Raw genomic sequence first — 26,074 nt, forward strand, 5'->3', positions numbered from 1 at the left:
TTGTTGGTCATTGTGTGTATAAGTGTGTGTTAGTGTTGTGCACCTGTGACTGTGAGTCCAGTTTGTGAGTAGGTGATGTTTGTTTTGTCTTTTATCTTTCTCTACACCTGTTCTACCTCATTCTGTCTTTCTCTACATCTTTTATCTTCTCGTTTACCTCTTCTTTTATCTTCTAGTGCACCTGTCCTCTCTCTCTTCCTCTCTTCCTCTCTCTCTCTCTCTCTCTCTCTCTCTCTCTCTCTCTCTCTCTCTCTCTCTCTCTCTCTCTCTCTCTCTCTCTCTCTCTCTCTCTCTCTCTCTCTCTCTCTCTCTCTCTCTCTCTCTCTCTCTCTCTCTCTCTCTCTCTCTCTCTCTCTCTCTCTCTCTCTCTCTCTCTTCCTCTGTTTCTCTTTTATTCTCTTCTCCTCCCATAGCGTTTTTTCCTCTTCTGTCAGAGATTGTCTGGGTTTCCCCTGAATGAAGAGGTCACAAACACACACACACACTGATCTGATATACATCACCCTCACACACACACAGACTAAACTAAGTGTAATCTATTGTGTAACTATAAGCTGCTCTGTGTTTATTGTGTATTTTTATTATTGTTTATGTGTTTATATGATTTGTTTATGTGAAGCGTCTGTCATGTGAATGCAGTGATGAAGTGTGACAGTACTCAGATGAGTCTCATTAAAGCTCAAATTTGTCAAAAACCTAAAGCACACGTACAGTATGAGTGTTTGTGCAATATTGTGTGTGTTTGTGTGTTCTCACAAGCTGTCGGCTGTTTGTGTCGTTGTTTTGTCTCTCAGTCCATATCAATGTTTTCCCATATGGGAATTTCTCGGAGAACATATGATCATTCTGAGAAACGGCTTGTAGGTGAAACTCGGCTGACTCATAATTTTCCAGTATCAAGCCCGATTCAGACATAATTAGTTTTACAGGGGTACATGGACTAATGCGACTTTACCACAGGACGTCTGTAACATTAATGGCCAGGTGTGATTTTATAAAAAGTTAAAGGATTACTCCACTTTCATTAAAAAAACTAATAATTTACTCATCCACATGTCATCCAAGATGTTTATGTCTTTCTTTGTTCAGTGGAGAAGAATAAAGTTTTTTGAGGAAAACATCTCAGGATTTTTCTCCATATAGTGGACTTTATTGGAGCTCAGTGGTTTACAGTTTCAATGCAGCTTCATAGAGCTCTAAACCATCACAACCGAGACCTAAGGGTCTTATCTAGTGAAAGATCATCATCAGCGGAAAATCATTTTTTTGCGGAAAATGCTGATGGTTTTGCTAAATAAGAAACGTATGTCTCGGTTGGGATCGTTTTAAAGCTGCACTGAAACTGTAAACTGTTGAGGTTCACTTAAGTCCACTTTATGGAGACAAATCCTGGAATGTTTTTCTCAAAAAAAAAAAGTTTTCCACTGAATAAAGAAAGACATCAACATCTTGGATGACATGGGGTGAGTAAATTATCAGATTTTTTTTCAAATGAAAGTGGAGTAATCCTTCAACAGTATTGGCTTAGAGGCTTGTGTGGGTTGTGATGCTAACATTATTTAAGAATTCAAGGGGACATATCATGAAAATATGACTTGTTGCATGTTAAAGTGCTATAAATGGAACAAGAAAATATGAAAAAGATCAACCCAGTAACTTAGTTTTAGTAAACCATTCTCTGCAAGTATGTAAAAAAAATAGCTCATTGAAATTTGGCTTCCCTTATGATGTCAGAAAGGGATCTTATTATAATAATACCGCTACTTAATCTGCACTATCCAACCACAGCACTGCCATTAGAGATCAACTCATTTTCATTTAAAAAACAGCACATTTTTGCTCACACCTACAAAGTGTCAATTTTACCATGTTATGATAAATGATCTATATGTTAAAACTTCACATATGCACTCTGGGGACACCAAAGATTTATTTGACATTTTAAAAAAGTCTTGTGAAATGTCTCCTTTAAATTCTTCTCTTTATCTTATGGCAAAGAGTATCATGCATATAAGAGACAGATTGGATCAGGTCCAGTAATATAATGTGATATGGATTTGTCCTACATTCTCCGGCTGTGTTTTTTTGGGTCGAGTCCTTTGTGATCTCAGGTAATCTAATGGCATCATGTGATGTGATTGTGATTGTGTTATTGATGTGTCTGTCATCTGATTGATAGACGTCTGATCTCAGCAGGTGTAAGTGGTCGGCCGGGCCGGGGCGAACCCGAATCAACGCGACCGGACGCCCTGCTGATGGTGCGGTCAAACACACACAGGCAGAGGTCTGATTTCGTTAGGTTCCAGTCGTGAACGCTACATTCAGGTTTATTTATAGGGAGGTATGTGCGAGTCTGCCTCTCTCTCAGATTTTGGATTCTTGGCACGCCGGTCGGAATGACCTATAAACTGCTGTTTCCTCTGGGATGTGTCTATGAAGAATAGTACGCTACACACATCCTAATGACCCGTCATGGTTTTTGACATGGGCTTGTTGGGTAATATTTACTAAACGCAGTGATATTGATGATGTCGTAATTAAGAGCGTGTCATATTACATTTCAGTCACATTGAATCAGACAATAGCAGCGTTTTCATTTAGTTCAGAGAGTGAAAGATGAGCCATGAAACTCATGTATCTTTATTTAATTAACTCTGTTTGCTTTTCATTTATTTTAAAATCTCATAAAAACATTATCATATTTTGCCCAAGAACCAGAAGTTTTTTTTATTAAGTTTGATTAAAGTCAGTATTGTTTATGACAAGTAAGTCTTGCGTGTGAAAGCGTCGCCTTTGGTTGTAGTCTTGACCCTTCATGAGTTCACAGTCATGTTGAGTTCATCCGAGTCTGTGTTCAGTTTCTCTGTGCTTGTGCCAGGACACATTTCCATCGCTTTAATGTGAACACAAGACGCAGCCTCCTCGTGTCAGTAATGATGTGCATCATTTCCACAGTTTTCTCTTCTGCTTTATTTCTCTCTCCATGTAAACTTTCCCCAAGTGTATTCATTGAAATGAGTACTGAGCCTTTTTGTTAAGTTGTTTCACAGTTGTGAACATGATTTCCCGGTCAGTTGGTATTAGGAGAAGAGCATTCTCAAGCATTCTAAGAGGATGTTTTATTTGGACACGCCCTCGAGTGCAGGATGATGTCATTAAGATTATTATTATGATTCTAAAGAGCAATGGGGCATACACATCAATGCAAAGACGCAAATAGACGTGAACTGGTGCGGGCCGATGCAAATGACGCGAATTGGGCGGCACTTCAAATGCGTCTTCGCGCAAGTTGAAAATATTTAACTCAAGTGAAATTTTTACATGACACAAAGCTAAATCTCGCGAGTAATCTAGAGCGAGAAATGCGATGCTTTGCATTTAATGTGTACGTAGCATAACAGATATAAACTAAAAGCCACAAAACTTTGAAGTTAGGTCTTTAAAATGTTTGTGTAAAATTGTTTGCCTTGCCTTCGATTAGACGTGCTGTAGTGGTGGTCTTTATAACACGCTGTAAAAGCCAGCGGGTGCAAAGCTGTCACCCACAGCCTCGTACAAACAAGAAGAGGTGAAGGGGTGGTCTGGGATTAAATTTCACTAGAAACCCACAACAGCAATCTCACACCATTAGTCAAACACACACATGATACTCAGCACTTAGCATGAGATTTCCTATACGACAGACTTGAGAAGGACACAAAATCACACCTGATGTCACAAAATGCCACAATAAATCAAAGCTGTACAACTACACACTCCAACCTGTAAACACACACAAATGCTTTCAATATTTGATTTTGCCTGAGTTTGGAATATTTGCCTTTGATTTCAGGGTTTTCTGTACTGGATATGTGTGTTTTTTAGTTGTTAAGAAAATCCCGCAGTCACAAACTTAAAAATATCAGGGAATTAAATAAAATGATGAATCAAAGAAAACCAATAAAATCTTAAAGGTCATGAAAATTAGTCAAATGTAGTGAATTTCATTTTGACATATCTTTGACTCTTTCCGTGCCACTGACGAATTATCCCGTCAAATAAGAGAAAACATTTCCCTGCCAATGACGCTTTGCTGATGAGTTTTTACGGTAATCTTTAATTCCGCTATTACCCACTAGATTGCCCAATTTCTTAAAAAACTGAAGCAAAAATGAGTTTAATTAATTTAACACTCTGTGTGTTTTTATAATCATTCTGAATCTGATCTCTAACAAAATTCCTGTACAAAATGCAATTATTTCAGCTTTTTGCTCAAAATTGGGTCTTTTTGAAGAAACCTACCCATATTTAAGAGGTGATAAAAAGAGAACAAATGAAGATAGGATGAAAGTTTTTCCTGTTTTGTATGTTTGCTTGGAAGCAAAGGGTCTGTTCTTTTATTTGATATATTTGTATGTTTATATATTTAAAGAAGAGAAAATTAAAAAAATGCTTGCGGGCAACTTTTAAAAAAATATAGCTGCAGCAATTACTGGGGTCAAGCCAAAAAGGGCACAGAATGAGGTAAAGTTGAGTTTGGATGAGCATTTTAAAGAAACTAAGGAAGCCTTATGATTTCAGATGGAAGAAAATAATATAAAAGTTGTTTGACCATAGGGCTTGCTTGATGTCAGGTTTTGTTCAAATAAAAAGCCAACTAGTGGTGCAGACATATATTTTTTTTTGTGTGGCCTCAGACTTTGCTCATACATCAGCGTACCAAATCTGGTGAAAAATAACCATTTCGTTACAGAGCTATATCCCATTACGTGTAAAAAACACAAAAAATGAATGAACCTTCCGTTTTTCCAAATTTCTGCCATTTCCGATGGAAATTTTAATATAATGCCAATTGACTTTTTTGTTCAGAAGCTAATGTATGTTCTAATGTTCTTCCTATGGAGATTTTGAGTCGATCGGAATAACCCTTGCGGAGTTATTCTTGTGTGTCTTTTAAGCGCTATTTTGCTGCGCAGGGCTAACTGTAAGGCAAATCTTCTCATGTTTGGTATCGTTGGACTCAGCAACGATTCAGGGGCCGGATTCACAAAACATTCTTAAGAAGAAAAATCTTCTTAACTGCCATTTTTATCTTAAATTCAAGCTTAAGAAAAAAGTTAAGAATATTTTGTATTCTCAAAAAAGCTTCTTAAGAAAGTTCTTATTTTTTTCCTTAAGTATGTTCTTAAGAAAAAACTTAAGAAGAATTCCAATTCTCGAAAAATAAACTGTCTTTAATAACATCTTAAAGTTAGGATAACCTTACAGTAGTCTTAAATCTCAAAATGTAAAATGTTTTATAAGTTAATGTGATTGTTTTAAATGTGACATGTTGTATTTTGTAGTCTGAAATGGCAATTTTATCAGTTTACTTCACATAGATTAGTTTAAAGAGGAATTCAACACTCATATAATGAAGTTTAATAGCTTACTCAGTAATATGTCATACAACACAAGTAAGTATTAGTGATAATATTAGCAAACATGTAACTTCCTCCGTAATAGCCTATTCATTGTGAAATTACTTAACAGCTTAAAGTCGCTCTAAGCGGGAGGCGGACCGGTAATCGCTCCGTCATGTGAGTCGAGGGCTCCGAAACTGCGGGCATGCTTGACCCTCCGCGTCCGTCTCTTGACGCGTGAGCGCGGGTCGCGGGAGACGAAAGCCTTGGGCACGGAGAGTGAAGCACGCACACTCAGAGCGCTCGGCCCGCATGACGGACCGATTGGGACATTATGGATTTATATTTACGCACCGCACCGCCTTAATACTAGCTGACCTCTGTTACAACAGCGAATAACATCCTGTGGTAGTCTTAATGCATCACGTTTGTATCGCGTTAATGATCGCAAGGTAGTCAAAAGATTAATGGATAAATTTATTGTTACCTCATTAGCAGGGTATAATTCATTTAAAGCTTGTCATTTTATTCGTAAGACACAAATTTAAGATATTCTTAAGAAAAAAATTGAGAACTTCTTAAGAAATGTTTGAGAATTGCACTTAGGAACATTCTTACGCACTTCTTATAATTTATCTTAAGAACTTTCTTATTTTTTGTCTTAAGAATGTTTTCGTGAATCCGGCCCCAGGACTCCTATGAAAGAAGTCCCATGAAAATATGTTGACCACAGCCAAAGTTATAGGCATGTAAAATATGCATTCCATCACTAGGCGGTATCGTTGGACTCTGCAACTATTCAGGACTCGTAAGAAACAAGCCGCATGAAAATACATCGACCGCAGCCAAAGTTATAGGCATGTAAAATATTCGTTTGACCGCTAGGTGGCGCTGTGACGAAATTCTGCATGCACCCTCAGATCTTGACTGTCATCACATGTACCAAGTGTCGTATCAATAGGCCTAAGTTTGCAGAAGATCCAGCCTAAAATCTGTTTTTTTTGCACTCTACGTAAAGTTAGTTGATGCGCTATACGACCACAGATTGGTTTATCAAAATTGCGGAAAAATTTTCATGACGGAAAATTACGTCATAAGGTCTAGTCGAATCGTCTTGACCCAAGGAATTTTGGACTGTTGGTGGCGCTAGCGGGTTTAAGATAGAGGCTTAAAATTTGCTGTGGATATTATTGGACCGTCATCTATCAGTGTGCCAAATTTCATAACTTTCCTACGTACGGTTCTATGGGCTACCATAGACCACAATTGCGGAGGAGGAAGAAAAATAATAAAAAGAAAACTAACGGATACAATAGGGGTCTTCACCCCTTTTGGGCTTGACCCCTAAAAAAGGCTGGTGGGGAATGAGTTAATGTTATGCTCTGAAATCCAGCAGTTGGGTTGCAATAACCCAGCATTAGGTAATTTTTAACCCAATGGTGCGTCCTGTCCAACAACCCACCATTTTTTGGAGTGTTGATATTAGATATTGCTCTTGCTTTTAAGCTGTAGTGACTGGTTCCCAAATTGGCCTAAATCAAAATGATTTACAAAATTCACATATAACCTGAAAGATCACGAAGCTGTGATATAAATTCATCAGTCAGAAAGTGTAAGAACCCAACTGACCTGATGGTTTTCTTGTTTTTCAGAAGGATGACACCAGCCTATCAGAGGGCAGCACGATTGACCTGAGGAAACCCGGCGAGGAAGAGGATGAATACTCTGAGATGGCTGAAGAAGCTATGGAGCCAGAGAACTGTTTTCCTGATGGTGGGTAACACCCAAACCCCTCATTTTAGAGAGATAACATAAATCTTTCCAGACAGCCTCACCATGAGCTCTGCTTGAGTCCATGTGATTAAATCTTCCCTTTTTTAAAACCTAAATCATTTTTAATTAACAATATTCCCAGTGAAGAACCACATTATCCATAGTTTTGAAAAGAAATCCACCAATCTGAGATCTCGCTGTCATTTCTGTGTAAACAGAACAGTGACCGCCCATTAGGTAATTGATTGATTATTAAACATCATCATTATATTATGATTGGATCATTTGCAAAGCTTCATGGGTTCAGATGAAATGTTGTAAGTCTGGTTCATGGCTCAGTGAAATACTTTCAGCAGCACATGCTTTCTGTTGCCCTGTATCGCTTCGTTCTGAAACAGATGTGGTTTTATATAAAACATTAAACAATTAACTGACATTTAAAAGGGCAGCGGGGCATTAAATTTAATGTCCTGTGTCAGCAAAGATTTGAAAAGCTCTGTCAGAGGAGAAATGGTCCCGTGGTAATTTGATGAAGACTGACTTTCCATATTTAATTTTGTACACAATGGATCGACCCACCAATCCATTTTAAACATCTCTTGCTGACGTAGACGCAGGGTGAATAGTAAACGGTCTGTTGAGTTTGTGTTTGACGGGTTAGCTGATCTTCAAGCAGGGGCAAACTGGTTATACTGGTCTGTTTTGATGGCTTTGCTCTGGTCAAATGGCTCATGAGAAGACCCTTCTGTAGTTTAAATGTCTTTTATAGTTTAGTGCAATAAATAGTGATTGGTCTTAACCTTTATTGTATTTATCTGTTGAATATCTCTCAGTTAAAGGGCACCTATTATGGCCTCTTTACAAGATGTAATATCTCAGGTCTGTCCAGAATGTGTCTGTGAAGTTTCACCTTAAAATACCCCACAGATCATTTATTATATCATGTCAAAGATGACCCTATTTGGATGGGAAAAAGGCGCTATTTTAATGTCTGTTCCTTTAAATGCAAATGAGCTACAGCTCATCATTTCCTTACAAACAGACAGTGAGCACTTTTAGTTAACATAGATCTGATTAGACAATAACAATCACTATTGAGATATTTTGGATAGCGTACAACTCGCTGAGGGTAAAAAGTATGTTAATGCAGGACTGTTAGTGGGTGGGGCTTTATCAGTGTGACCTCACATTGATTAGGAATCAAAAACGGCACGTCTAATGAGACTGCTTTGGTTTAATGAGAATGAAAAAACAAATAGTGGGTGGATTTTTTTCCTTTTTTTTAACACACATTATCTCCAAACACCTTATAAAAGTGGATTTTGCATGATAGGTGCCCATTAAGGCATTGAAGGGAGGCGCTTAATGTCAATAAGAAAGATTTGTTTTTGTCAACAGCCTAAAGATACACCAGTCGACTATCATTTACATAACACATCCATAAAAAGTGTTTTGCACATCCCAAATAGAAGCACACAAAAAAGCTAACAATCAAAGTAAATCCCGAATGATTTGAAATGTCTTTGTGTTTGCTGTGTAAGCTGAAGTTGGTTCTCTCTTTTTGTGTATAATGTGCATTTTATTGCCACGTGGCAGAAAGCGGTCAGATAGGTTTGCATGACAGCTCATAAACTCAAAAAAAGAGTAAATGATTTATGGGAAATGTGCTAGCATGTATTTCCTCTGATAATACTGAAATGACATGATGTGCCCCTCCTCACCCCTCACTTCAGACGGGGAAGCAGAAATGAATTTCTCACCTATAAATCGAATAATGGCACACTTGAACATGATTTAATTGAATCAGTCAACAGCTTTCTGCTGGGAAAGTGAAAAGGGCAGATTCACCTGATTTAAAGAGAAATTCACAGAGGAGAACGCACACATTTCTCTCTGTTTTTACTAAAAAAAAAAAAAACGCTTAAAGAGAATTTAATAAAAGTGTTATTTCACTTTCAAAGCAAGGAAACGTTTTCCTGATCATTTCTAGGAAATAAACGGATACGCTTCTGAATGCTTGACTGATGGCCTTTGGCGTTAATTTTCCAACAGCTGCTAATAAAATGATGGTGACATTTAAGAAGTAGATTTTCTGCCTGTGCAAAAGTCACTCCATGCATTTACATTTATCCATTTAGCAGACAAGTGTCTTTAATCTACACATTTCATTTATCAGTATGTGTGTGATCTGGTATTAACAGGAGGGAAAATTCTTAGGAAGAATATAGTTATCCTCATGAATTATATAAGAAATGCATTCTTAAAGGATTACTCCACTTTCATAAAAAAATCTTGATAATTTACGTACCCCGATGTCATCCAAGATATTTATGTTTATGTTTTTTTTTGTCAAAAAGAAATAAAGTTTTTTGAGGGAAAACATTAGTGGACTTTAGTGGACCCCAACAGTTTACTGTTTTAATGCAGCATCAAAGGGCTCTAAATGATCCCAACCAAGGAATAAGGGCCATATCTAGCAAAGCATCCTCAATAAACCTATAAAAAAGAAGTACTTTCAAACCCGAACGTGATGTATGTGAAACTACCGCTCCAGTTTATATAAGTGTGGAGAAAGAGGAGTTATGCTTATAATGGTCTTTTCATGGTTTGGGCTAAAGTGGGGGTGCTTTTCAAAAGGTTAAAGTCCACTATTTTTTCCTTTAAAAAAACTAAAATTTTTTCTCGATCTTAGATGACATGGGGATGAGTAAATTATCTTTATTTATGAAAGTGGAATAATCCTTTTAATAAGATGCAGAAAATTTTAGATAATCAAACTCAATTCTTGTATCCACGTTATGAAATGTTTTCCTCTGGTAGATGCGTCCCATTTTGTAATTTTAACTGATACAAAAACTTTTTGTTTGTATCACCTTATAAATAATTAGTTATTTGTTGATAAGAATTACTGTTTGTTTATTTTCTATGTACATAGATAAACAGCAGCATGTAGTCCACAACAAAATTTCATTTCGAGGACAATTAATTATAAGAGCAATTCTATGCAATATACCATGGAAGGTTTAAATACCCATGCAAGGTCTCTTACACATTTTAAATTATAATTTTTTGTAAGCCCAACTTTCAGACCTGTCATGTCCATTAACGTTTCTTCCTCATAAATGCTCACACAAAATTTTTTATATTATTTGTTCTTTGAAGAGCCATCTCTTCTACATATTATTATATCTGTTTTGCATTCACAGAATTACTACAAAGTAGTCGTAGGACCCTATCATCAATTATATTGGTAATAAATGCGTGCGCTGAGAATTTCAATTTAAAGTTTTGACTGAAAAAATTACATTAATGACGCTGGAATTGCTCATACAGTACCTTACTTTACCTAGGAATCGAACCCACAACCTTTGCAGTGTCAGAATGCTGTGATGTAATGGCTAATTTGCTGCACAAAAGGTCATGGGTTCGATCCCAGGTAACACACATACTGATACTAAAAAATATATATATATATATTGTAATGCTCTGTAATTCGCTTTGTATGCCTACATGTAATCTGAGTCGCTCTGCTATTTGTTCACTTATATATCAATGACAGTAAGATACGATGTTATGATCAATATCAGTGAGTCTTAGCGCTGGTGAGATTCTTTATATGTTTGTTCAGCATCAGCGTATCGTGCACACGTGTGTTTCCTGTCAGTAATGACATCACTCTGCAGCTTTTACTTTGACTGCTGGTAATTGTTTAGGAAACAATGATTCTCGGGTGTTTGAAGAATGAGTGAGTCTGCCGACGGAAAGAGCGACGGGACAAATTGAGTTGAGAGAACCCTGTTACCATAACCCTGTTATTAAGTTTACAGGGAATAAGTTAATTTAGAGGAGCTCAGATGGCTGTAATGGAGACGCTTTGACGACTGTGAGATGCTAAAGTGGGATTTGGTGGCAGTGATTATTGTTATAGACGACTGGAATTATGTCATATGACAGCAGCGTCTGGAGGGAGAGACGGCGAGATTAACAGAGACGTGGACCTTTAACAACAGACAAACGCTGACTACATCATTTTTTCTATCTGTTTTAGACAGAAATGCATTTCAGCTATTGATCTTCACAGCTGTTTGTGATCTTTTCATGCTCTCTGAAGTGTTAAAAGTGTTGTTTTTGTAAAAAGCATTTGAAAGTGGAGAAGTCTGAATAAGTGAAAAGTTTTGTTTCATTTAGGACCTTTTTACATCTGGTCACTTCATGTGTTTTCTTAAAATTGTTTCATTTACATTCAGACACTTAAATGCATCTTGGCAAAACGGATATCAATCCGATCTTCTATTCCCGCACAAAATGCAAATACACTATTCATTACTCTGTCTTAAAAAACTTATGGTCGGATAGCTATCTGATCAGAGAAAACGCATGAAGTGACCAGGTGTATAAAGTCCCTTTTTCTCTCTCGACCTTATCTATAAATCAATAATCTATACATGAAGCAATTCATACTTGATCTATGACAGAACTTTGCATTTATAGGTTTAAAGCATGTTAAATATTTTTACTTGCTTAAAATGTAAAGAGCATTGAATTGAAGTTTGTTAAATGTGTAAAGGTTTTAATAAACATGCTGTATGATTCTGTATTGTGAAACATGACTTTTATTCTTTAAACCTGATTTTCTGAAGATTCATCTTCTCAATCTCTTTGAATTGTTGGTTTTTTCAGTGTGCATACGGCGGTTTCGGTGCTGTGACATTAACACATCTGAAGGTTTGGGACGAGCCTGGTGGCGTCTGAGGAAGACGTGTTATCAGATTGTGGAGCACAGCTGGTTTGAGACCTTCATCATCTTCATGATCCTCCTCAGCAGCGGAGCTCTGGTGAGCTTCAGTCTCAGACAGTTCGATTGAGTTGCTTGTGTTTAAAGATAAATAATGGTGAATAAATGATGACAGAGTTTTAATCTGTAGGTTTTTTTTACCCTGTATGGTTGAGATGTTCACTGCAGTATTTTCAGTCTCTGGATGGGTTGCTTTAAGATTTTGATAGGAATAGGCTGTAATCATGTCCGGCTCTTCATCTGCTAGCTTCAGTGAACCGGTCACAGCTTTATCCACATTGACCTCACACCCTGCAAAGAAACTGACTTGAGAACAGTGTGCAGAATGTGACGGTGTGTTTCCTGCTGATGTCCTGAGGTGGCCGATGGCCCGCTGGTCATCTCCTGTCACGACAACACGCAGCTATCTACTGACGCTAATCTACATCAGCACGTGCCACAGACCATTAGTCGTGTTGTGAGATAATCGTCTTTAGTTTAATCTTTATTAATTAAGCACCACCATGTTTGATTTGTAGATTTTTTAAACATTTTTTAGAGGTTCAGATTTGTTTACTAAACTGGTTGGCTGGTTTTACCTGGTCTTCCAGCCTGATTTAAGCTGGTTAAGCTGGTACTAGCAGGCTGGTTTTAGAAAAGTTAAGGCCACTTTTTTAGCTGGTCAAGCTCGTCTTAGCTGGTCATGTTAGGAGACCAGTTGACACACCAGCTTGACCAGGCTGTAAGACCAGATAATTCAATTTTCAACGAGCTAAGACTAGCCAACCAGATTAGCCAAACTGGCCAAGCTTGCAGGCTTGTCAAGTTGGTTTAAGCTGGTGGGTCGGCTGGTCTTCCTGCCTGGTTTTAGCTGGTTAAGCTTGTTTAACAGGCTGGTTTTAGAGGGGTTTTTTAGCTGGTCTTAGCCGGCCAGGCGAGGAGACCAGCTGACCCACCAGCTTGACCAGAATGGAAGACCAGATACATCCATTTTAAACCAGCTAGGACCAGCCAACCAGTTAAGTCAAACTGGCCAAACTTGCAGCCTGGTCAAGTTGGTTTAAGCTTGTTTAACAGGCTGGTTTTAGAGGGGTTTTAGCCTCTTTTTTAGCTGGTCTTAACTGGTCAGGTGGGGAGACCAGCTGACCCACCAGGCTGTAAGAACAGACACTTTCATCTTAAACCAGCTAAGACCAGCCAACCAGCTTATCCTGGTCAAGTTGGTTTAAGCTGTGGGTCAGCTGGTCTTTCAACCTGACCAGCTAAGACCAGCTAATAAGTGTCTAAAACACCCCCAAAACCAGCCTGCTACACCAGCTTAATCAGGCTGGGAGACCAAGACTGGTTTTAATTGGTCTTTTTCGATGGGTAGCAATGACAATATCATTATATTATTATAAGTAATATCATAACGGTTTAAACTTTTATAAATATAAGTACTTATCAAATAGCGTATGTATTTTTCCATTATATAAAGTAGTAGAGGTCTTGATTAAGTTCATATATAAAAGTCTTTGAGACAAAGCAAGTTTATGATCATTATGGTCAAAGATAATAAAGACCAAACATTTGCTTGTCAACTAAAATGCAAGGAAAGTCAGATTTTGTTTTGATGGTCATTTGAAGTATCATGGCCAGTTCTGTCTATGTAAGATTTTTCCTAACACAGCCACGGAAACAATAAAACCAGAAGAAAACCTTCATCATGTCCTCGCTGTATGCTGTTATATAACACTGTACAAGATCAGAGGCCTGTGTGGTGTACAGAGATATCTGACTCACAGTATGGGTCTAATGTCAGTGTTCTGCCCGGGTGCCAGGTGTGCACCCGACCGGCTGGTATTTTAGTGGCATTTACCCGCAGTTTCAGCGAGCAGCTGCTCTTTCAGACCGCCGTTTGAATGATTACTCATGAAAACATAAGCAGAAAATGAAAAACAGCAGCGTCTGCAGAAACCTGCGGTGGACACAGATGTTGTCTGCACGTATGTACTGCTGGTGAAACTGCTCAGACATACGCTCTGAAAACTTCTGGCGTCATTTATTCACCTTCAAACACTTTCATGACTTTCTTTCCTCTGTGGTAGCCAAAAATCTTTCATGTTGTTAATGTTCTCAATGGGAATTTATTTACGCAGCTGAGCTCCAAAAATTACAAAAGAACCATAAAGGATCATTAAAGTCTGTGTGATTTATGCTCTTCTGCAATCCAAAAATATGGTGAATGTTTTGGTACAGCTTGGTTTCTTATTAATCATTTGTTGTTGCGTCTCATTACGCAGTTCTCACACACAAAATATAAGAAGTATACAGTACCAGATAAATCTTGTGTTTGTTTTTCTGCTGAAAGGCTTTCGAAGACATTTACATTGAACAGAGGAAAGTGGTAAAAGTGGTGCTGGAATACGCAGATAAAATCTTCACCTACATCTTTATCTTGGAAATGAGTTTAAAGTGGATCGCTTACGGCTTCAGGAAATATTTTACCAACTACTGGTGCTGGCTGGACTTTCTGATCGTGGATGTAAGTACATCACTTCACTTTCCTAATGTGCAGAGTAAGAAAAATTATATATTTTACAGCATTATAAAAAAAAGATTTTATATTTTCATGTAAGATATAATACGTATATGAATGATATATTTATATTATCATGTTTTTATGAGTAATTGTGAAAGATGATTGATTGATAATTCCATTGGTCACAGTAAAGAAGATTTACATTTATAAAGCTCTTAAAATTTGACTGGATGGTGTTTTAGTGCAATTCCAGCAAATATGGGAAAAGGGTTTTAATTAAATGCAGTGTAGTGTAACGTGGTTAGTGTAAAATGTCACATGACCAGAGCACTTCCTGTTTGCAAAGTATTCAAAATATTAATCACGATTAATTGCAAAGTACAGTAGTTCACTACATTATCCCACGACCATAAAACTGAATTTTTCATAGAAAATTTTAATTCAAGGTTAATAACACATGACTTGCATATTTTCATGTCTTTGAAAAATGTGGGATAAAATGATCTAATAATGATTGTTGTGTTATTTACAAAGGCTCATATTTCTCATATTTCAGACCTTTCATGGTTTTATGTTTTTTATATCATGGTGTTTCTCAACTGGTAGTACGTAATGTTTAACATCAAGGGTTCGATTTCCAGAGAGACTCCACATACTGATAAAATGTATATCTGCAATATATGTCTTAAGTAGCACGGGTAGATTTGTAGCAATAGACAACAACACATTGAAAAAATCTTTAGGATATTAAGCAAGTTGCTCCTTTGAAAATGCCAGTAAGATGCCAATTTTAAGCGTCCTATCACTGTTTATAAGTCCTGGACAACAAGTTTAAATGCATGCAAGGTCAAAAAACACTGTAATTTTCTCAAAATATAAATTTAAAATTACCCCATTTCTCAGAGATCCCCAAACAATTCGTGTGAAGCCGTTCAACGACTCAGTCTGCCTAAACCCCACCTTTCAGTAGCCTACTCTGCTCTGATTGGTCAACTGACAGAGACTGATTCTTCACAGCCAAATGTCTAGTAAATCCCTCCGTGAAAAAGTAATTTTAACCACTGATTCTTCATATATCTTCATCCTTTGGTAGTGAAAACAACACAAACTGAAAACACAGCGTGATATGATGTTTACACACTAGCTGTGTTTTATTTCTCCCGCGGGCAAGGCTGTAGGTGGAGATTATTGTGCAAAGTGTTGATATCACGTGGATAAAGTCAGGCAAGAGATTCAATCCATATGACGACTCATTTGAGCGATTCAGAGTCGACTCCCTACTTTAGAAGCCAATAACTTTATTAATCGTGCACTTTTTGGTTTAACTACTTTGCACATTGTTTACATTGATGGACAGCTACATGACACACTGAAATACAGATCATTTTCGATTTTGGATCTTTGTGGCTCTTTAAGATATTTTGTACATTTCCTACTGTAAATATAGCAAATCTTTTTAAATGGACTTCATTTGGGCAACCTCACAACTAGATGCCACTAAAATTTACACGCTGCACCTTTAAAAGAAATTTCTGCTAATTATGAAAACTACATAAGCATTATTTGGGCAATTTTAATTTTGCCTTATTGGGTGCAAAAAGCACAATCACCACATTGTGGACCAAACTCATCACGTTTGATTGTGTACGGGTTAAATCAGTGTCTGGTGTTACTAAAGCAACTATAATTTAATTCACACAGGTGTCAGTGTTTGGTCTGGTGGCGCATGCGCTCGATTATGACCAAATCGGTACCATGCGGGTTCTAAGGACACTGCGGGCCCTGCGACCTCTCCGAGCTGTGTCTCGCTTTGCTGGGATGAGGGTAAGACCCGCTCCGACCTGGGCCCGTCACCGCTGGTGTCTTTTAAGTGCACTCGATAGACGAGTTAAAGCTGCGCTCTGAACAACCCTTTCATTCTTTACCAGGTCAAGAGAGGGGGATAAAACCCAGCCCACGTTATTTAAACACAAAACTAACCACTAACACGTGTCAAGCTTTCTACAGGATTTATCGGATCACTGGAACCGGGTTTCCCAGAAAACAACTAATAATCCTCTTCTTTCTCCTAGGAGAGAAGCGTCTCAATCCAGTTTTTTCTAAACTTTTTTTTGCAGGTACTGATGGAGCTCGTGACTTATATTTTTCTCCTAATGCTGCGTTTCTATCTTCTCTTTCTTCTGTACTTTGTGTCATTCGTAGGTGTCACTAGTCAGCCTTGTAGCAAACACGCTCGGTTACTCGGACTTCGCTGCCATCAAATCACTCAGAACGCTGAGAGCGCTCAGACCACTGAGAGCGCTGTCCAGATTTGAAGGCATGAGGGTAAGAGACACTCACTTATCTGTCTCTCTCTCTCTCTCTCTCTTTCTCTGTCTAAACTGCAAAAAATTATCTTCAAGAAAAACATTTTTAGTATTTGTCTTGTTTTCAGTAAAAATATCTACAAATTCTTAAATTAAGATGCTTTTTCTTGATGAGCAAAACAACCCACAAAAAACAGTCTAGTTTTTATACCAAAAATATCAAATGTAAGTGATTTTGTGCATAAAACAAGAAAAAAATCTGGCAATGGGGTAAGCAAAAAATCGTGAAAATTTTTCTTAAACACGAAATTCAAGATAAATTTGCTTACCCCATTGGCAGATTTTTTTGCTTGTTTTATGCACAAAATCACTTAAATTTGATATTTTTGTTATAAAAACTAGACTTATTTTCTTGGGTCGTTTTGCTCATCTTGGAAAAGCATCTTAATTTAAGAATTTTTAGATATTTTTACTGAAAACAAGACAAAAATACGAAGAATTTCTTTTCTTGAAAATAATTTTTTGCAGTGTGTATATATATATATAAAAATGACTTTTTTTACTTAGTATTTTTGTTTTCAGTAAAAATATCTAAAAATTCAAGATGTTTTTCTTGATGAGCAAAATTACCTATAAGTTTTTAGACAAAATGTATCAAATTTGAGTGAATTTGTGGATTAAACAAGCAAAAAAATCTGGCAATGGGGTAAGCACATTTTTCTTACACTTTTCTTGAATTAAGTGTTTAAGAAAAATATTTTTTTGCTTGTTTAATCCACAAATTCACTTAAATTTATTATTTTTTGTCTTAAAACTAGACTTATTTTCTTAGGTTATTTTGCTCATCAAAAAAATGCATCTTGACTTGAGAATTTATTTGTGCTTAAAACAGGACAAAAATACTAACTAAGAAAGTCATTTTTTGCAGTTTTAGACAGGAAAAACTTTCTTACCCTATTGGCAGATTTGTTAGCTTGTTTTAAGCACAAATTCACTTAAAGGACAAGTTCGGTATTTTACACTTAAAGCCCTGTTTTCAGATTGTATATGTAAGGGATAATGTAGAGGCAGCCGGTAGTTATCGGGAAATAAGCCCCGACAGTGTGATCAGGACCCGACGCGAAGCGGAGGGTCTTGTATCACACTGAAGGGGCTTATTTCCCGATAACTACCGGCTGCCTCTACATTATCCCGCTTATTACACGGCTACTTGCCACATAAGAAAAAAAACGACATGAATATGAATTTGAAACATTTTATTGGCATATTTGTTTTAAATTAACATTTTTATCCTTCCGCGAATAATGCATAAAATGATCGTAATACCTTATTAAGATCCTCTGCTTCATACTTGTCTGTCTCCATTTTTTCTCTTTTAGCCAGTCTTTGAGAAGTTTTAATCCCCATTCTGTATTTTTTTGTGTGTTGGCTTCGTCATGCTCTATTTTTGTCTCAGTAAGCTCTCTGTGTCTTGTCGTGGTTGTCGAGTGTTTGTCACAAGATGGCGCCAAACAGACAGAAATCTTTATTGATCTTTATTGGCGCGGAGCGATTTTACTCGTACAAGTAGTCCGGCTATGCGTTATTATTTTGGAGCGGTTATTATTTGAAAAGAACGAACCTGCAAATGTCTCAACTGACCAATCAGAATCAAGCATTCCAGAGAGCCGTGTAATAAGATGAAATAGAACGGTTTTGACTGAAATGTCGACATATGCGGCTGCCCCGAGAATTTTGGGGGATTTGTGTTTCACCTTTACAATGGGTTTAATGGTGCACTGGAACAATCCTTCCTAAAATGCATTAAACTTTCGTTTACAAAGACGTGAAACTCACCGAGTGGTCAGGGTTGTTCACTGGTATGCTCACACAAAAATCGCTGCAAAATACGCATTCCAACAGGTTTTATCGTAGTTTTTACCAACTCCATTGACTTGTATTAGTTGTGCTGTGAGGTACGGTATTACTCCGCGCCGGGAACTTTGTTTGTATTCTTGCAATTGGCAATGGCAGATTAGCGCCACCACCTGGGCTGGAGTGTCTATTATTCAAGCTCTCAACGGAAGAATATTCGGGTGTGAGGCGTTTAGAAAAATGTCATGGGCTTGCCAGACCTTTCGTAATAGACTCAGGTCTGAGTGTATTTGGCAAGACCATGACAGTACTATGTTCTGTGTGGGAACATGTGGAGTCATATAGTATGTGTGGCTTCCACGTGTTCCCAGTGTTTTGTGGCTGTCATGGTCTTGCCTGACCTTGGTTATTATCCAGGTCGGATGTTAGAGGGCAAGGCTATGGCAGCATTGTGTTTACGTGGGAACACGTGTGTTTTCACATCATATGTGTGACACGTGTTCCCAGTGTCTTGTCACTTTTACCCTACTCCCTTATGTATTCATGTCTTACGTGATTAATTATGTTCACCTGTTCCCCATTGATGTGCTGTCTTTATAATGCCCTCACGTTCTCTGTGTTGTGCGCGTGCGTTGTTGAATGTTCAGAGTTCCATGTCTTCCGTGTGCTCTGTTTCCAGTTCCTGTTTTGTTCCCGTGTTTTGGTTTTCCTCTGTTTTACCCCCTCGTGGGTTTTTCTGTTATAAATAAATTCATAGTTATATTTTTGTATCCTTGCGTTTGGGTTCTTCCTTTTGTTTCCATTTTCCGGTGTTTAACCGATCGTGACAAAAAATAGGTCCACAAGTTAACAACGAATGCTAAAACAGCTGTTGGAAAGCATCTTTTGCAGCGATTTTTGTGTGAGCATATCATTGAACACCCCTGACCACTCGGTGAGTTTCACGTCTTTGTAAATGAAAGTTTAATGCATTTTAGGAAGGATTGTTCCAGTGCACCATTAAACCCATTGTAGAGGTCTGAGCTGAAACACAAACACGCGAAAATTCTCAGGACAGCCGCAAATGTCGAAATTTCAGTCAAAATCATTCTATTTCACCATAAACAATCTGAAAACAGGGCTTTAAGTGTAAAATAGCGAACTTGTCCTTTAAATTTTATATATTTTTTGTGTAAAAACTCAACTTATTTTCTTAGGTCATGTTATTTATCAAGAAAATACATCTTGATTTAAAAACGTTTAAGATGTTTGTACTGAAAACAAGACAAAAATACTAAGTAAGAAAGTCATTTTTTGCAGTGTAAAGTCAAACCAAAATTTCTTCAGACACCTTCAACATTTTTCACATTACCACAGTTTATTCGCTTTAGTTTAGATAATGGTAATAAAATATGACCAGAACTATTTGATATTCATCCTTCTGTTGGACTCACAAAGTAATTAAGTTAAATAGCTGTCAAATGTTAAATGTAAGTATACATTCAGGTTTTTCCAATTTCCAAGCAATGCTAGATTCGCCGGTTGTGTAAAAAGTTCACATTAGCAATAAAAGCAAAAAGCAAAACTTAAGCAAAACATGGGCAGGTGTTTAAATAATTTTGGGTCCCAAATTTTTATCAGTTTTACTGATACTGTTGTGTCTTATCGTCAGCCTGTGAGATCGCTGATAAACAATAGTATCTGGGAGCGAGGCAATAGTTTACTCATTTATTTATTTGTTCATTTTTTACTCATTTATGACAAGCCACTTGACAAAAGAAGAAGCTAATTTACTCTAAGGGCAACACTGTCATGACTCATGCACATTACAAGTTCAGGTGTGAGAAGGAGTTCATACCACGCGTCTTACAAGCTCTCTCGCACGGAGTAAAGCCCACAAACCCTCTAATGCAAGGAAAAGCAGGCAATGGACGTTAATGTGAAACTATGATGATAATAATAATTTAAAACTATAATGGGCAAACATGCCATCTTTGGCAATGAAGGCCTGCTATCATCCATATGTCGGACTATTGTCGATATCGACTATCAGCACAAACCTAGTAAACTGTATGAAGTCCACTGTATAATTTTTGGGTATAATATGTCACAGTTTACTTTAAAAAAGAAAAGAAAAAAAAGACTCCTTATTTTTTTCTTGTTTTCAGTACAAATATCTAAAAACATTTAAATCAAGGTTTTTTTTCTAAATGACCTAAGAAAATAAGTCTAGTTTTAGACAAAAAACAACATAAAATTGAGGGAATTTGTGTTTAAAACAAGCAAAACATTTAGCCAAACACTTACATTTAATGTACTAATGTACATTGTGTACTGACAGCTATTCAACCTAATTCCTTTGTTTAATAAATGATATGCTTGTCAGAATGCAAAACATTTTCTTTATCCAGAATATAATTTATGAACATTTCTGTGCCGATACTGATTAACAATTATTTACAATGACCAATACCGATAGATACCGATAGTTTTATTTTGTACTACTACTTTCAAATTGTCATAAAATCCCAGAAGTGCAAAATGTACGAACTGCAATTTCCGATGTCGTTGTGACCCAATTCAGTCCGATGGTGAAAAATGTGTATCTGCCGATACCCATTATAGGGCGATATATCGGTGCATTCCTTATTTATTTCCCTTTGATTTCATGGTGAAATTAAAAAAGGATACAAACCCTCATGAATATTTCTTTGCATTTGCTTATTTCATAATTTTCATAATTGCTGTCAATAATTTCCACTAACCCATAATGAAACATTAATGTAATGTGATGTGTGTTTTTCCAGCACTTGTGCTTCATATCTGTTCATATTCTCACTTCTCTTTCATATTTAATCAAATCTGATGGGTTTTATCTTCATGCAGACTGATTTGGATTTGCCTCATTTATTGCTGGAAGCTTAAAGGAAAACGGGAAAATCTTTCCAGTATTAGAGATTCTTGCTATGGGATTAATGTGTCACATAGCTCATCAAATATTATAATTAAAACAATGACATATTAAGCAGATGTATCCGTAATGAATGCTATTAAAAATAATGAAGTACTAATATCAACACAAAATCCAAATGTTGTATATAAAATAAAAATATTTATCATTACTAATGATTTGCATAACAAAAATGATAATGAACAGCAACACGATGGACAGTGTTTGTAAATTTAACACACCAATAAAACAGTGTTATCTTGTTCCTTTCTCTTGCACTACCCTTTTTTTTCATTTTGTGACAGTATTACAGGGAATTACTGTGATGGATGTGTACAGTAGTGTTGTTTGTTGTCATTCAGGCCCTGCGGTAGATTATTAAACAGTCTGTAAAAGGAAGAAAGTGCAAAATGATGAAGCTTGTTTCTGTCTGCTGGAAACACCATCAGTATTCTGGATAATTGAATGTCAAAAAAGCCTTTTAGCATGTGGGAAACCAGCGGCGCCCCATCGCCCGCACGCCGTCTTCATCGCTCACCCACTTCTCTAATACACACAACACATGCTGCATTATCATTTCTGACTACATGCAAACTTCATCCATGCACATTTCATACACTCATGTTTTGCATAAACATACGTAGGGTTTAGTACAGAAGTTAATGTGTGGTGTTGCCCTCCATTCCTATGAATCTGGCAAATCAGATTAGACATCACGCTGTTTTACAGCCCCGCACGTTAAGAAAATTGATGATGACTTCCTGTGAGAACAACCATTGATAAACCCACTTAACCAGGTTTGCCAGATTCACCGTCTCTATGGGTTTATTTCACACTGTGTTAAGAAACACTTTGCAAATCTGCAAATAGGATCCATACATTATATGCAGCTTGTGTTGTTGTGCACAGTGTTGTGTATACCTATACAATATTGTGTGTATGTGTGTGAGAGAGAGAGAATCTCGCAAAACCCATTTGCCCCCAATATACAAATAAAAGCATTTTGTTTGAAGAAAATGAGGTCAGTTTAAGCATCATTAAGATTTTTTATTATTAATGGAGCTGTCATGAGAAATGCACTGCAAACTTTCTTACCTTGTATTTTTCTCTTGTTTTCAGTAAAAATATCTAAAAAGCAAGATGAATTTTCTTGATGCACAAAATTACCTGAAAAAATAATTCTAGTTTTTAGACAAAAATATACAATTTAATTGAAACTGTGGACTGCAAAAAATTATTTTCAAGAAAAAAATTATTAGTATTTTTGTCTTGTTTTCAGTAAAAATATCTAAAAATTCTTACATTAAGATGCTTTTTCTTGATGAGCAAAATGGCCCTAGAAAATACATCTTGTTTTTAGACCAAAAATATCAAATTAAAGTAATTTTGTGCATAAACAAGCAAAAAAATCTGCCAAAATGAATTTTTCTTGACTTTAGTGTTCAAGATTTTTTGCTTACCCCACTGGCAGATTTTTTTGCTTGTTTTATGCACAAAATTACTTTAATTTGATATTTTTGGTCTAAAAACTAGACTTATTTTCTTGGGTCGTTTTGTTCATCAAGAATAAGCATCTTAATTTAAGAATTTTTAGATTTTTTAAACACTTAATTCAAGAAAAAAAATTACCCCACACTGTAAAAAATGATTTTCAAGAAAAAAAAATCAAGAAAATAAGTCTAGTTTTTAGAGCAAAAATATAAAATGTAATTGATTTTGTGCATAAAACAAGCAAAGAATCTGCCAATGGGGTAAGCAAAAACATCTTGAACATTTTTCTTAAACACAAAATTAAATAAAAATTTGCTTACCCCATTGGCAGATTTTTTTGGCGTGTTTTATGCACAAAATCACTTTTTAATTTGATATTTTTGGTCTAAAAACCTATTATTTCTTATTATTTTCTTGGGTTGTTTTGCTCATCAAGAAAAAGCATTTTATATTTTATATATTTTTACTGAAAACAAGACAAAAACAAGAATTTTTTTCTTTAAAATAATTTTTTGCAGTGTGGGGTATTTTTTTATTTTTCTTGAATTAAGTGTTTAAGAATAAAAGTAAACTTATTTAAATATTTTTCTTAGCCCATTGGCAGATTTTTTTTTAAGCACAAATTCACTTAAATATGATAAATTTAAAAATAAAATTTTCTTATTTTCTTTGGTCATTTTGCTAGGTCAGAAAGTATTTTTTGCATGATTTTGTAGACGGGTTTGCTGAGATTCCCTCTTATAATAGCACTTTTGTAATATTTTGATGACATGTGCATAAAAAAACATGTTTTATGAATGGCTGTCACTGACATTTAAAGCGCTTTTGCCCCCCAATCTATGTTATGGTGAGTTTTACTCGAGAGTCGTCAAAAAAGCGTAAATGCCAATCGCCAAAGGCCATTCATAAATCATTATCAACAAGCCACTGACAGCAGCCAAGCGTTTGTTTGTGGCCTTCAGTATCTGATCTGAAGTCAGAAATAAACCACGGCCGGATGGCGTTCAAGTGGACGTGACAGCGCACTGACAGGTGATTTGTTTTCTCGGTAACCAGGTGGTGGTTAACGCTCTGATCGGCGCCATTCCGTCCATCATGAACGTGCTGCTGGTGTGTCTGATCTTCTGGCTCATCTTCAGCATCATGGGCGTCAACCTGTTCGCCGGGAAGTTCGGCCGCTGCGTCAACCGAACGGGCTTCATCTACAACTCCTCCTACATCAACAACAAGACCGAGTGTCTGGCCTTGAACAGCACGCAGTACTACTGGACCAAAGTTAAAGTCAACTTCGACAACGTGGGAGCCGGGTACCTCGCGCTGCTTCAAGTGGTAAGGCTCGAGGTTGAAGCTTGCTTGCTTTTCTCTCTCCCACCGCTGTCTGTCTGAGGGTGCGAATCAATCAACGAGTCGGACTGAAGTTTATTTTTAGCTCGGCCGGGGCCATTACACAGAACTTTGTGCTCTGCAAGAACGTGTGCACTTCTTTTTTCATTGTAACTTAGTTGGCCCTTCGTTACCTAGCAACAAGTCACTTATCTCCCTTCCATCACCTTCTTCTGACTTCACCCAATACAAACCTTTCATTTGCATCTAGAAATAGTCACCCGTGGCCATTCACAAAGACCTGTCATTACTGGAAACTAAAGCAAAACTCTTGTGAGCTGCTCAATTTAGATTTTTTTACCTCAAAAGCAAATCATATTCTATATTAGGAACCCCTTATGTTATATTTTTATATCAACCAACATCCTTAAGACCCAGGACTGTACAGTACTGTATGTGTTGCTTTTGTGTGCTAAATCTTTGTCCCTAAATGTGTCCCATGAGACTGGTTTCCATTACAGATTTGCACAAAACTTTTGGGATATTTTCTAACTGTTGGCGTTTACCTCAACTGATGTTATGTGACTAAAATGCAATTTTCCTCTAGCTAAAAGTCATGCCAAAAGTCACAGATGCTGTTAAGTTACATATCATAAAGTTAGTTTAATCAAGGGATACACGTAATGGTAAAGAAACCCTTTATACCTGGTAGCGGCCATGTATTTCTGGAAGGTTGTAGTACGCGATTTCCCATCTTCAAAGCATGATCATATGACTTTTCCATTAAAGTTTTGCAATATATAAATATATTACTTTTTCAAATTGCCTGAAAAACACCACATGCAAGTCTAAATACTTTTTGAGATGTATGGTAGTTTTTGCAAAACTAAGGTGTTTTTTGATAATTGGATAATTGAAAGTGTTGTAAGCTGTATTTTTACACTGAAAACCCTAATAAGTTGACTGAACTCATTTTATGGAGTAAACTCATTCCCTCAATTTAATTAAGTAATGGGTCTCTCAAAAACGTACATATTTAAGTTTACTTAACTTGGTGGCCACTTAAATTGTTAAATTCACCAAATTTGGAGTTTGGTCAGTGCACGTAAACAATTAAGTTTACTTGGTGTTCATAAAGACTTCACCTAAATTGTCATTTAACTTTATAAAACAATGTGTAATGAAAGGTATTCAGGACAGACTCTTTGTCAATCAATGAATGAACACAATTTTTGAGACAAACATCATTAGGGCTTTCAGTGTAGATATTTGGCTTTATTGAAAGGATTAACAGCGTGGGTGTGCATTATTTACAAATAATTCAAAGTATTGCAGTCAGTTATTCCTCTTATACCAAAGTTACCACAGACGTTGATCTGGTGGTTATTTTAAGACATTTGACAGGTCAGTTGTGCGTTTATTGAAAAATAATCAACACCCATGCAACATTTCTCAACCAATCAGAATAAAGCGTTCAACAGACCCGTGGTTTAAATCATCATAATGAATCTCATCCGCAGCTGTACAGAAATGTGTCTGTGTAGAATTCGATCAGATTTTTGTTTTCTTTCCAAAGGCCACGTTTAAGGGTTGGATGGAGATCATGTACGCCGCAGTCGACTCTCGAGCTGTAAGTGTTCAGAAAGCCTTCATGTGAATGACAAGAGTTGTTTATCGTTTGTTTTATATCTTAAACTCTGTAGACCAGTCACCATCTCCAAA

At 36.7% G+C, this 26,074-nt stretch overlaps 1 protein-coding gene across 2 annotated transcripts in view; it reads left to right on the forward strand.

Annotated features, from left to right (window-relative positions):
• Positions 1 to 26,074, forward strand: part of scn5lab (sodium channel, voltage gated, type V-like, alpha b) — a 127,910-nt gene that overhangs the window by 94,743 nt on the left and 7,093 nt on the right. For both annotated transcript variants that reach the window (XM_065258918.2, XM_065258917.1), the window contains 6 exons: positions 7,034 to 7,154; positions 11,835 to 11,989; positions 14,279 to 14,452; positions 16,652 to 16,774; positions 24,086 to 24,358; positions 25,929 to 25,982. In XM_065258918.2, coding sequence (XP_065114990.1) covers positions 7,034 to 7,154; positions 11,835 to 11,989; positions 14,279 to 14,452; positions 16,652 to 16,774; positions 24,086 to 24,358; positions 25,929 to 25,982 — 900 coding nt within the window. The remainder of the gene's footprint in view (positions 1 to 7,033; positions 7,155 to 11,834; positions 11,990 to 14,278; positions 14,453 to 16,651; positions 16,775 to 24,085; positions 24,359 to 25,928; positions 25,983 to 26,074) is intronic.

Source organism: Paramisgurnus dabryanus, chromosome 22 (assembly GCF_030506205.2).
Source record: "Paramisgurnus dabryanus chromosome 22, PD_genome_1.1, whole genome shotgun sequence".
Lineage (NCBI taxonomy): Eukaryota > Metazoa > Chordata > Actinopteri > Cypriniformes > Cobitidae > Paramisgurnus > Paramisgurnus dabryanus.